This window comes from Peromyscus californicus, unplaced genomic scaffold (genome assembly GCF_007827085.1).
Source record: "Peromyscus californicus insignis strain IS unplaced genomic scaffold, ASM782708v3 Scaffold_4__1_contigs__length_199733344, whole genome shotgun sequence".
NCBI classification, from domain to species: Eukaryota; Metazoa; Chordata; class Mammalia; order Rodentia; family Cricetidae; genus Peromyscus; species Peromyscus californicus.
In genome coordinates, this window is record NW_026294562.1 from 187,728,965 (window position 1) to 187,742,414 (window position 13,450).

Sequence of the window (13,450 nt, forward strand, 5' to 3'; positions counted from 1 at the left end):
AATACATCTAATTTCTTTATACTCAGGGACTTAGGTGGCTGTGATTGCATCCAGTTAGCCATGTTAAAGATCTTCTAGTATCCACTTTGACACAGGCAGTTTTTGGATTGTAAGAGTCACTTATCGTATCAGTTTCTAAGGACAGGTATTGACAGTGGAAATGATGCTGCTATTGACAACAGAGAGTTATAAAGGTCAAAATAAGGTGTCAAACCAAATTTACATCTGCCCTTTCTTATAATTTTAATGACTCAAGAGGTGAGAACACAGAAAATACCAGTAGAATACAAAAATGAATTTTAACTTGTAATCCTCAGAAGCAAAATATCTAAGTGTGAGTATGGAGATAGGTTCTTTATCAGTACAGGGTATTAGGGAAATTAGGAAATACTCTATCTGAACTGCCTACATTGGGTGTCTTCACAACAAGGGAAGAAGTAGTCTCTCCTAACCTGTCTCATGAAATCACTGAAAATGGATCTAATGGGATCATTGTGAGATCTTCAGAAGCAGAGAAACAGGAGTGAAGTTTACCACTTCCCCTCAAGTAAAAGATGCACATGAGTCAATATAAGATAAAAAAGTCTCCGATTGACAGGACCTAATGTGTTTCTAGGACATGTTGTTATTTCTTGCTGATATTTCAGTGAATATAAGGGAATAAAACATCATAGAAAATGGTCAGGAATGATCGAGGGAGCTGGAGACATGAAACAGAGCTTTTGTTGTCCAATTCATTGAGGGGAAAAGGACTGAATTCACTGTTGAATTAAGAAAGGAATCAAAGCAGTGAGATCTCAGTGCTGGTTTTGATCTTTAGGTCTGTGTTGATCCACAGCTTGAGACACGATCAGGAAAGAAAGGCTGCAGGGTTGAAATGTACAATTAACTCCTATTAAAATATAACAATGTGAGTGTTTTAAAGTAAGAATGGTGTTTCAGTGGATGTGACCAATCTGAACACAGGGTACTTTCTAGTGTAGAGTGCTGTGGCTGTGAAGACAAACACCCATGTCCTGAATTGGGCACAGTGATTGCACAGTTCTGAGCACAGGAGTGGTCTCACATTATGGTGGATGTTGGTCATTGTTTTTTTACTTTAACATTGATTCTTACTACACTACACTGAATGGAGTTAATATTCAAATCTCAAGAACATTGTCCAGATATGTCTTAGTCATTGTCATTTAAGGAGTCTCAAAGGCCACATTGACTCTAAGGATGAAAAATCTTGTCAAACTCTAATTTTTCTATCTGTACAGATGTGGCAGGAGGGTCCACTGGCAACATCTTCCTGGGAAAGTTCATGTCCTCTCTGTAATTACAATGCCAGGTAGGCAGAGCTTTAAAAATCTTTCAGGGATGTTGACTGTTTTTCATGAGCCCTTTTGGACAGTGGGTGTCCTAATTGATGTCATATTTCCTATATAAACAGTTGCATCAGTGAAATCACAAATAATGAACACTTTTGTGATGTTGTTCTGACAATATCAGTGAACTCACTCCCCGTCAGCATCACAGTTCACAAGTATAGAATGATGTTTTTTGGGAACATGGTCTCAAACTGTGATTTCATGAGGGTTGTGTACAGACAACAGCTGTCATTTAACCAACAACCTAAAACGAAACTCAATTCTTTCCTTCCTTCCTTCTCTCCCTTGCACTCTCTCTCTTTCTTCATTTTTTCTTCTTCCTCCTTCCTGACTTCCTTTCTTCTTTTTGTACATTTTTTTATTTTCTTGCTTCCTTCTTGCTCTCTTCTCCTTCCCTTTGACTATTCCCCCTATCCTTCCTTTCTCTCTGTTGTCTCTGACCTCTTTCTTTCTTTCCTTCTTTCTTTCTTTCTTTCTTTCTTTCTTTCTTTCTTTCTTTCTTTCTTTCTTTCTTTCTTCTTTTATTTCTCAAAATGTTATAAAAATATACTAACTTTCTATAACATGAATTATTTTGTAATTATAAAATGTGCTTCTCCGCATACATAAACACTGAATAGATTGTTGGAAGTAAAAGGTTGTGATTACTGGTGTGTAGGTTTCTATTTGCTCCACTTAAGCAGGTGCAACTCATTTTCCAACATTTGTGATGACATTCACATACATGGTAAGGGCAGGGATTCCTCAGTCATCCACCAGCATGGCCAATTTTTCAAATTTCAGCCTTTTCTACCTTCAGTTTGTTTTGATTTTCATTTGTTTGTTTTTTTTAGTATTTCCTTTGTTTTATTATATTACTCAGTAACAAGTTAACTTAAGGCATTTTAATTCTTAATGTTTTGATTGGTACAACGTCTCTGCTTCCCCCATTTCATTGTCCTATGTCCATTATTACATCTTTCTCTTTCAAAACACATTTATTGTTTTGTCTTCCCACTCCTCCCCCTAGGTGTTCTAATAGAGCCTTTCTTGATTCCTGGACTCTAAAGATACTTACACACACACACACACACACACACACACACACACACACACACACACACACTCTAAAGATACACATACACACACACACAACAACAACAACTGGAAGCTATGAAAATATTTGGAAAAGTAGCATGTGTCTTTCTGACTTGGTTTATATCACTTAATGGAGTAGTTTCCATTTGGGGCTGCAAGCATTCCCTGTGGTGTAGTACAATGACAGTGCATGAAGACAGAGTCACTGCAAGTATTTGATAGGTCCTAGGGTCTCAGCACATCTCCCCACTCTACTTAAACTTCCTCAGATCCTAGGCTTCATTGGCTATTCTACCCCAGTTCTTGATTATCCAGCTGACTCTCCTTCTATGGCTGCAGAGTGAGGAGCAACAGTGATCTCCCTGGGGCTGCATGGTTCAGCCTGGTGCTAATTCAAACTGCTGTTGTCTGCTTCTGCAAGACGATCTTACCCAATTTAGAATGATTCTTTTTTACTAGTTAATTTTGTTCTTTTATTAAGAATTTTTTATTCATTTTACATATAAATCACAGATGCCCCTCTTCCCTCTCCTCCAGGGTTACACAAGCAACCCACACTCCATTCCTTCCATCAGGAAGGTAAGGCCTCCCATTGAGAGTAAGCAGAACCTTGTACATTGAGCAGCAGCAATTCCAAACCCTTCCCCCTGCATCAAGGATGTGGAAGTTGTACCACCATAGGTAGTGAGCTCCAAAAAGCCAGCCCATGCACTGTGGATGTATCCTGATCCTACTGTCAGGGGGACCCCTTAAGCAGATCAAGCTACATAACTGTCTGGCTTATGCAGAGTGCCTAAGGATATCCTGTGGAGGCTCAACAGGTGATGATTTTATGTATCCTTATGGTATCTATGAGTCATAAACAACAAAATCTCTCTCTCTCTATCTATCTCTCTGTCTCTTCCTTCTTTCCTTTCTTCTTTCTGAAGACAGGGTCTTTCTACAGAGAGCTGGCTCACATGGAAATCTCTACATCAGTCAAATGTACATAGAACTTTCAGACATACTTGGGTTTCTCCTGAAAGCTGAGATTAAAAGTGTGCAACCTAGCATCATGATCATAACAGTTTTTATAATGAATATTTTATTCACTTAACATAATTCTGTTTGTATGACTGAATTACTCACTTAATATAACACTCTCTTTGCATTCATTCCAATACAAATAATATTATGTTGTCACAATAAGAGATAGAAGGCAAAATATATTATATATACATGTACATAATATCACAACACAGTATGATTATATGTATTTGTATATGTATATATAAATTAACACACACACACACTTATATATCATATTTTATTTTATTTTGTTTGGGCTTAGTTTCATGCTTATAATAGCTCTTTAAAAGAATTTGGAAACTTGTCTTCTTTAGCCAGGGAAAAGATGCATTGTACAGAAACCCTAGAAAACTACCCAGAAATATTAAGGTCATGGATCTTAGGGGAAAATCTTCTAAGACCACTTTACTAAATCAGCAACATTCTTAGAAACATCATAAACATTTAATCTTATAACCACAGATGAGTACAGGTGTGACCCCTCATCAGAGAAATGTGGTTTTCAATAGACGGAGACATTAGAGAGAGCTTCAACAGACCAAAATGCTGAGAACAAGGGACCGACAATGTGGTTCTTAGCATCAAATGATACCTTTAAACACAACTACACCTATAGCTCAGGAATCATAGTTGGAGAGAGGTTAGAAAGATTGTAAGAACCAAGGGAACAGGAAATTTGTGCTAAGAATACAAACCCTGAAATTGTCATAGAAGCTACACCCATGAAATGTCAACAATGTGGCTGTCCTAACAAGACATGAACAAGGATGATACTGATAGACACACTAACCTGGAAGGATTGAATCTATTGAGTCCTCAACCATACACAGAGAACTAGAGACAACCAAGGAATGCTAACATTGGGAGAAATAGTCTTCTCTCTGTGAACTTCTCAAGTGGTTATTCAAAACAATACCAGGTGATGAGCACTGAAATATTATACATAGAAGTAACACTCTAATGGACAGATCAGGCTGTATTTGTATATTAAAACCTGTGTGTGTGTGTGTGTGTGTGTGTGTGTGTGTGTGTGTGTGTGTGTGTGTGTGTGTGTGTATGTGTGTGTGTGTGCAACATCAACTAAAGAAAGACAAGACATGAATTTGACAAATATTTAGGATACACATGGGGTATGTTTTATGGAGGAAAGGAAAGAGAAAAATAATCTAACTATAGTCATACTTCAAAAATAAAAATAATTTTTAAAAACTTAAGTTTGTTTCGTGAAAATGTCCCTACTGTTTAATTTTTTCATGCTATTATTATAAAATTAATTTGTTTTACATTACACTAAGCATTCTAATAATCTCCTACTTCATTAGATATTCTTTTCCAATATTACTGTATTCCTCTGATGAGTACTCTAAAGTAGAGCAGTTTGTGTATTGGAAATTTAAAAAACTGAGAATAATCAAGAATGATTTCAATATCTTGTAACATTTAGGGGTTCTATGAGCCATTGGTGATAGGTTCTATTGTAGAAGCTACCCTACTGTTGGGTCATTGTAAATGGAGAAATCAAGTTGGAACCTTAAACCCTACAAGATATATTGCACAGTTCTAGTAGTAACTATAAATATTACCCAGGCACGAACCCTGAGTGTTGTAACAACTACAAGCCTGGTGAAATATAGTGATGAATGTTATGAAAGCATCTGACTACTATAGGATTGAATAGAAGGCCAACTTCACAAGATGCAACCCATGCCAGGCATTATTATTAGAGACAAGGCCGTATGGATTGGAAGTTACATAGACCCTAGGGAAGTACCTAATACTATTATTCTACTAAAAGAACATAGCAATAAACTGTCCCCTAAACTCTTATTTTTATAGTGTCTGGTTGGTCTGTCCTTCAGCCCCAGTCACAGAAGCTTTTTTTTGCAGTCTATGGTGACTAACACAGAGGCTCACAATCATCTGAGGTGCTGAGAATAAGGTACCTATGAAGGTCCTAATTCAGAATGGGACATCTATGTCACATGTCTTCCTCCCAAGACTCAGGGATCATCAGAAAAAAATGTAAGATGCATAGGTTGTAAATGAATCTAAGGAAACAGGTTTTGTGCAGAAAGAACAGGATACTTGCACATGTGAGTTTACTTGTTCTGACAGTATACCCAAAACCTTCAAAAGATCAAGCTAGACAAAATCCCAGCATAGTGGAACTGGTCAGGAAGTCCATCTTGTACCTGAAGACCTTCTGCTCACAGATGGCTTCTGGGAGAGAAAGTGTAAGTTTTCTTTCAGGATTTGATCTTTGTGAGACAGGCTAACTGTTCTTTCATAGATGTCTCTGCTCTAGGTACTTAAGAGCACCACTAAGTACACTCTCTTTTTCCTTATTTTTTAATTTTTAATCAATTTATTTATTTTATATCCCTGAAGTTTCCCCTCCCTCCAAACTTCCCATGCTCCCCACCCTCTGGGTTCCCCAACTAATAATCTACTCTTCATCCATTTCTGTTTATGAAAGGGCATGTCTCCCATGATTATCAACTAACCATGGCATATCTAGTTCCATGAGACTAAGCACATCCCTATGTATTAAGGCTGGATAAGGTGACCTAGTATGAGGATTAGGATACAAAAAGCTGGTAACATAGTTGGAGACAGCTCCTTCGCTTGAAAACTGGAGGGAATAGGCATGGTGGGATAAGAAAGGAATGGTTTTTTATTTTGTTCTCTCTTTGAAGACTTTATTTTGTTGTTTTTAAATTATTTATTTTTAAGACTATTTATACTAAGTTTTCTTTCTTTATCATGTAAGTATTCTTTACTTTTCAGAAGTTTTCTCAGGTGGAACATGGTTTTTTGCATGCCTGTAGCCATTTTTTTTACCATATGAGGCATTCCATCCCCCCTCCCCGCTCCACAACCAATCAGACAGGATAGGGCATTCCTAAGCAGCAAGTATTCCAAGGCAAGAACGCTGGTTGTTATATTGATCTCTCCTTTTAAATAAAGAATTATTTATTTATTATCTATACAGTATTCTGTGTGCATGTGTGCCTGCAGGTAAGTAGAGGGCACCAGACCTCATTATAGATGACTGTAGGCCACAAGTAGTTGCTGGGAATTGAACTCAGGGCCTCGGGAAGAGAAGATGGTGCTCTTAAACTCTGAGTCATCTCTCCAGCCCCTGCATTGATCTCTTTAAGCCAGGTTTAAAAAACAGGCAGAATGCACAGTAGGATAGCCATCTACCTCAAGGTGCATTACCTCTGGCTAGGAGGTACAACAAAACTTCCAGTCTCTTAGAATGTAAGTGATATTTTCACAATGGTGCATCCCTACAGTAGAATATACTTGTAACTTCCCATGTTGTCTTCAGTCCCTGCTGTTTACAATGCAAGCTTTCTGATTATCTCACCTGGAATCAACTTCTAATAGGAAAGAAGACTCATTTTACACTTTTATACTGCCCCTGTGTGATGCTCACTACTCTCTTAAAAGTTTTTCTGACTTATGGATGGAATGAAGTATTTTTAGAGGTGATGTCATCTCCCTCTGCATAACTCTCATTGTCCCTTTCTGTGACATGATCCTGTCATCCTCTTGGGGGATGATCTCAGAGAACATGCAGCCTTCATCCTTGGGGTTGCCATCCACTTTGTAACTATATGAGGGTTGTAGGTCCCATTGGCCACTGGGACCTCATCCAGGAGCCAGCACCATATTTGCATCCTACCTGCACAGGTGAGTTGGTTTCTTTCAGACACCCAGTCTGCAGAGGATAGAGCAGTCTCTGGAAGGTGAATGAGGGCAGTGCACCTCTAAACTGATTCTACTCTTTCAGGAAACAGCTCCTGCACAGGATGAATGCTCATAGGGGCAGGATCTGAACCCAACATGGTTTGATGGAGGCTGCAAGTGAGAGACAATATCTGGATTCCTACTTTGTGTGTTATTTTCTAAGAGAGTGATAGTGTATTTGTTCCCAGTAATGTGGGAGTCTTGGTGACTAAAACCATTTAGGACTACTTCTCAGAATTCACTTGCACTTTGTTTTCTTTTATGAATCTCAGACCCTGCTCACTGGGCTGGTAAAATATCTCCTAAACTTAGTTAGTTACAAGAGCAATTTGAGAGGTGTTTGATTGCCTCTGCATATTTATACCTTAAATTCTGCTTCCCATGGGGGCTTTATATGAATGCAGAATATTTTCCCCTTCTGTAAATTGCTGGGTATTGTGGCATAATGAGATGTTATCATTCTTTTAGCTGTCTTCTTCTCAACTGTGAAATGAGGAGCAAGTGACAAACTAATGTTTCAATAACCAAATTTCATGTCTGTTGGCCTTTGAGTAGCTGAATAAATTCAACCTCATGTCATACAGTTGAGCTTACTCTTTTTTTATTTGGTGTTGAGACAGGGTAATATTTACCTAGTCCTGGCTGTTCTGGAGCTTGTTATGTAGACCAGGCAAGTCTCAAACTCACAGGGATCCTCCTGACTCTGCCTAAAATGTGTTGGAATTAAAGGCATTTGTCCCCTTTCCCAATATATGCTTTGCCTTTGGAATATACAGATATGTGGATTATTATTGGGCTATATGTTAGGGACCCATTGCATCTTTGACTGTATTCTACTATGTATCAATTTCTGTAACATTTATCACTGTATTAGTAAAACTTTATATCCCACAGTTAAAAATAGATACTACTACTTTCATTATTTCCATGTTGTGTCTGTTGTGCTTTAATTTCACTACTACAAGGTGAGTGATCTCACCAGCTATCCTCCTAAGGAATAAGTGCATTCATTGGATCCTGTTTCAAACACGTTCACAAGTCATCTGCTATTTCCTGTTTTGTAGAATTGATTAAGTATTACAGTGCTATATTTTAAATTAATTACAATAAATTAAAAGATTAGAAAGTAATTCTGAAAACACTTAAAGGCAAAGATAAACAAATATATGTACACAAAGAATTTCGAATTCCATTACACGTGAGTGTGTAGACAAAGGAGAATTCAAATGATTTCTTTGTTGGTATCTGAGGGTCACTAGTCTTTTTTCTTTTTTTTTATTACTCTCTCTATTTTGCATTCTCCACTTTGATTGCTCTTTTATTATACTCTATTATGGTTTCTCATTTTTCAACTTTGGAGAAGTTTGTATAATATATGTTGATCATTTTCACACCTCCCCCACCACTCCCAAATTTACCATCTTCCACAACCTACCAATCTTTGTGTCTTTTAGAGTTTTTAATCCATAAAGCACAGTTTGTGCTGCCCTATGCTCTTGAGTGTGAGACTATCCATTGGAGCATGGCTGATTTATCGGGGCCACTTTTTAAATAAGCTGACTAACCTTTCCTACTAGCTATCAGTTGCTAATAGTATCTAACTCTGGGTTTACTGTTTTCTCTGGAGATGACTAGTAACCTTTCTTACAAGTCTGCATTTTCCATGCTGGATCCTGGAAATCTGAGGTGTGTCTACCACCAGGACACTCATCTGAATGCAGGTTGATCATTAGATCCTCTCACAAAAGCATTGGGGATTTTAAAACAACTAATAATTGTAAAGTATTTGAAAATGCTAACATCTATTTATGGCAATACAATATTTATTTTTTTCCAAAATGCCCTAGCTAGTTAACTGCAATTCAAACAATAGGAATTCATTGAGAACTAGGAAACTTCTTATCAGAAAGAAACATTTTAACATTGCTTCTGAACATAAGGTGATAGTGACTATGCAGTACATTGTTTGACATGATTAAAAGAAGATAGTTCAACTTGTGTAACAAGTGCTCTTTGGACCTGTTGTGCAGGTACCCAGGACCATGACAGAATGACCTCCAGACACTTGGCTGTGGGGATCTTCTTCCTGTCTCAGACTGCACTGGGAATGCTGGGGAACTCAGCCTTGCTTTGTTGTTTTATCATTGCCGACTTCTCTGGAATCAGAGCAAAGCCCACAGACCTGATTGTCAAACATTTGACCTGGGCCAACTTCATTGTTCTCATCAAAGGAATCCCACAGACCATTGCTGCTTTTATTCAGACTTACTATCTAGATTATGTTTCATGTAAACTTGTCTTATATTTTCATCGAGTTGGCAGAGGAGTATCCCTTGTCTCCACATCCCTTCTAAGTGTCTTTCAGGCCATCATCATCAGTCCCAGTAATTCCAAGTGGGCACAGCTGAAGATCAGAGCCCCCGGTATCATTGGCCCTTCCCTAGGCCTGTGCTGGTCCCTCCAGATGTTGATATACGCCTTTATTCCGGTGTATGTAACTGACATAAAGAGTGGCAGAAATGTTACTGGGATAAAAGTTTATGAATTCCATGCTGTTGTGAATCTTGGGAGACAAATTGACATACTTACTGCAATTCTATTGACATCCAATGATGCCATTTTTTTGGGACTGATGATGTGGGCCAGTGGCTACATGGTGTTTATGTTGCTCAAACACAAGCAGAGGGTCTCACACATCCACAGATCCCTGTCTCCTAGGTCATCCCCTGAGATCAGAGCCACTCAAAGCATCCTCACCCTAGTGAGCAGCTTTGTGCTCTTCTACACAACCTCTGTTGTCATTACATCTTTCCTGTCTGTGGTTGAAGGAACCAATTCGTGGCTGTCTAATGCAGGTGTAGCCATGGCTGCATGCTTTCCAGCGTTCTGCCCCTTTGTGCTCATCAGACACTACACCTCCATTTTCAGGCTCCACAACAACGTCAACCCATGGTCCATCCTCAGGAGATCTTTACTTGTTTATGAATACTTCTGCAGTAAAGGAAGAGTAGGGATATTATTTGTGAGAACCTATACGTATTCATAAAGAAAGCTTTCCAGACCGTGGCATATCCCAGACCATGTTTAGTGAAAGAATATGTTACTCCCTAACCAAAGGTGTTCACCACATTGCAGCGTGATTTAAATAGAGGTAATTTAGTGCAAATTGAGAAAGTTAAAGTGGCAGACAGGAAAAGCCTATACACGCCTCTTTTGCAAGATTGTGTAAACCTCTCTTTGCCTTTTGAATGAGCAAGTTAAGGATAGTGTAAGCCAAAGTTAAAAAAAATTAGCAAGAGATGAGAAATATCAAAACATCAAATTGGGATCTGAAAACATTCAGCAGAAATGGACTGGGGGACCCCTTTACAAGGTAGCCAGTTGGTATTTCCACTGGGGAGGGTCCCAGGCAACGTCTCCTCAGGTGAAATTTCTTTGGGAAAGAACAAACACCATCAAATCAGGTGTTCACCACATCTAACAGATACTGACCCGGTAGGCAAGGCAGGGGCAGGAGTTTCTGACTGTGCTTTTTTCCCCAGGATGAGCATCCCCACACTGAACGTCTCCTTCACATTGCATGGATTTATTTATTCTTTGTTTTTGAGACAAAGTCTCACTTTATAACCCTGGCTGTCCTGGAACTCACTTTGTAAGCCAGGCTGGATTCGAACAAATAGAGATCCTCCTGCCACTGACTCTGGAGTGCTGGGATTAAAGGTGTGTGCCCTCACGCCTAGCAAATTACTGGTGTTTTTATATCAGGAGAAACAGTGGTAGAGTCTGTTGGAAATGTTCACTTTTGAACTGTTCTTTAAGAACATGCGATTGATTTTACTCTGGGGCTGTTTTGCTCCACTCTCCTCATCATAGAACCTGACAAGGGAGCTGTCCATCTCTAGAAGAGGGGATTCAGAAAAACACTTGCATTGAGGGAGTGCCTTTTCTAGGTTGGTTTTGAGAGGCTCATCAAAGAAAGATTCCATAGAAGTGTGTGTATGTGTGTGTGTGTGTGTGTGTGTGTGTGTGTGTGTGTGTGTGTGTATGTGTTTGCTGCTGGAGATCACACCCAGGACCTTGCAAATGTTAGGGATGCACTAAATTACTCTAAAAAAGAAAACAAAGAAAGAATAAAAACAAATAAACAAAGAAAATATAAAATTAAGAGGCATATTATATTTAAAGATTAATCTGTAAGCAATTAAATTATGTTAAAACACCCCAAATTCATTTAAAACTAGTTGGAAGTACAATAAAAAGAGAAATAAATAGCATTTGAATGTGAGAAGGAACTCTGATGTAAAGAAATAAGGCATTAATACAAGCCACAATATAGATGAATATAAAAAATATTATGTTACATGAAGGAAGCCTGATGCAAAATGTGGCATGTTCTCTGACATCATTTATGTGGAATACACAGAACTGAGCCAGGTGTGGAGATGCATGCCTTTGATCCCATAGTCTGCCTACTGAATTCTGGGATTAAAGACAGGGGTCACCACAGCCAGCTTATTTTATTTTACTTTTAGACATCTCATGTCGTGCAGGCTATCCTTGAACTTGCTATTTAGCCAATGATAATCTTGAACTCCGTATCCTTCGGCTTCTAATTCCCGGGTGCTAGGACTAAAGATGTACCACACCTTGCCTTGTTTAATCATGTACTTTAGATGAATACTGTGCTAATGTTTAAGATACATGTATTATATAACAGTAAAAAAGTCACTTAATAAACACACACACACACACACACACACACACACACACACACACACACACACACACACACTGGAATTCCTGGGCTCCAGGCTAAGTGACAGGTAGAATTACTTGCATAGTCATAACCCAGGAATTCCAAGTCTAAACACCGATTCCTCCCATGTACTTCTGTGAAGGACCAGGAGAAACTTGCCACCTCCTACACTCCCAGCTTGACCGATCCTTTTCTTTAAAATGAGAGGGAAAAATAATGAATAAATGAATGCTACTATCACTATCTGCTCCTCATGCTGACCGGCCAGTCATTCACAAATCATTTACTGATCCCATGATGGATTTGCACCATTGAGCAACAGCCATTGTCAGTTCTTGCCAAGACCTTTATTCAAGAAAATAGTACGGAGTTGAGCATTCTATCTAATGGTTGATTGCATATTTTATCCACTCTAATGAGCTCCCCTGCCCCTCCCACCACGTGTGTGCTCACTCCTGCTTGAATAGAGGTCAGAGGTCAATGAGCTGTGCCTTCCTTAATTACTCTCCACCTGATTTTTTGAGACGGCGTTTCTCACTGAACCTGGAGTTCTTCCTTTAGGCTAGACTGGGCAGCCAGTAATCCTCTGGTGATTCTCATCTCTGATACCCTAGCAACGGGGTTATGGACACACATTACCTCCATGGCTTGTGTGTGTGTGTGTGTGTGTGTGTGTGTGTGTGTGTGTGTGTGTGTGTGTGATTCCAACTCATATCCTCATGCTCATTCAGGAAGCACTTAATCACATAGCCATCTCCTTTGTGAAAAATGATTTTTAAAAACCTTGAATTTATTTATGTGCAGCCCCTACCTGCCCTGGAACTTACTATGTAGACCAGCCTGGCCACCAACTCATATGCATTTGCATCCTGAGTGATGAGATTAAAGGATTTTGCTACTACACCCAATGACAAGTGAATTTCATAAGGCATCTATGGAACAAATTTCAGATAAATTTTGAAAAGAGACTATAAAGAAGCAGTTGGTTTGAATGCATTAATAATAGACTCAAAGTACTCAAAATGTGTCAGGGTCACATTAAGAAGCATTTTCCACAAATATTTAACTAAGAACACAGGCCCAGATTTGAAGCTTTCCCTGTGTCTTACATCATTCTCTGTCTGTTTGTTATGCGAGTCTGAATCAGTGCCTGCCTGACTGATGACTTGTGCATCTCTGTGTCCCTGTCTCTGTGTGTGTCTGTGTGTGTCTTACAAAAGACTCTGTTCTGCATTTATTGAACAGCATGGAAGCTTCACATGGAGGAAGGAATGAGGGATGCTTTACAGAAATGTTTAAAAGAGCTTTACAAGAGATTAAGTTACCGACTCCAGTGTCCCTCAACTGACCCAGAGAACAAACAGTGCTGCAAACATCCCTACACACAGATCTATCAGCCTACAATCATGTGCCTTTCAAC

The 13,450-nt window shown here is 38.9% G+C and overlaps 1 protein-coding gene across 1 annotated transcript; it reads left to right on the top strand.

Moving 5' to 3' along the window:
* The first annotated feature begins 9,324 nt into the window (after positions 1 to 9,324).
* LOC128124218 (vomeronasal type-1 receptor 4-like) lies at positions 9,325 to 10,320 on the top strand. The gene has a single exon (XM_052760399.1). It carries the CDS (start codon positions 9,325 to 9,327, stop codon positions 10,318 to 10,320), a length of 996 nt encoding a protein of 331 aa, XP_052616359.1.
* Positions 10,321 to 13,450: the final 3,130 nt, after the last annotated feature.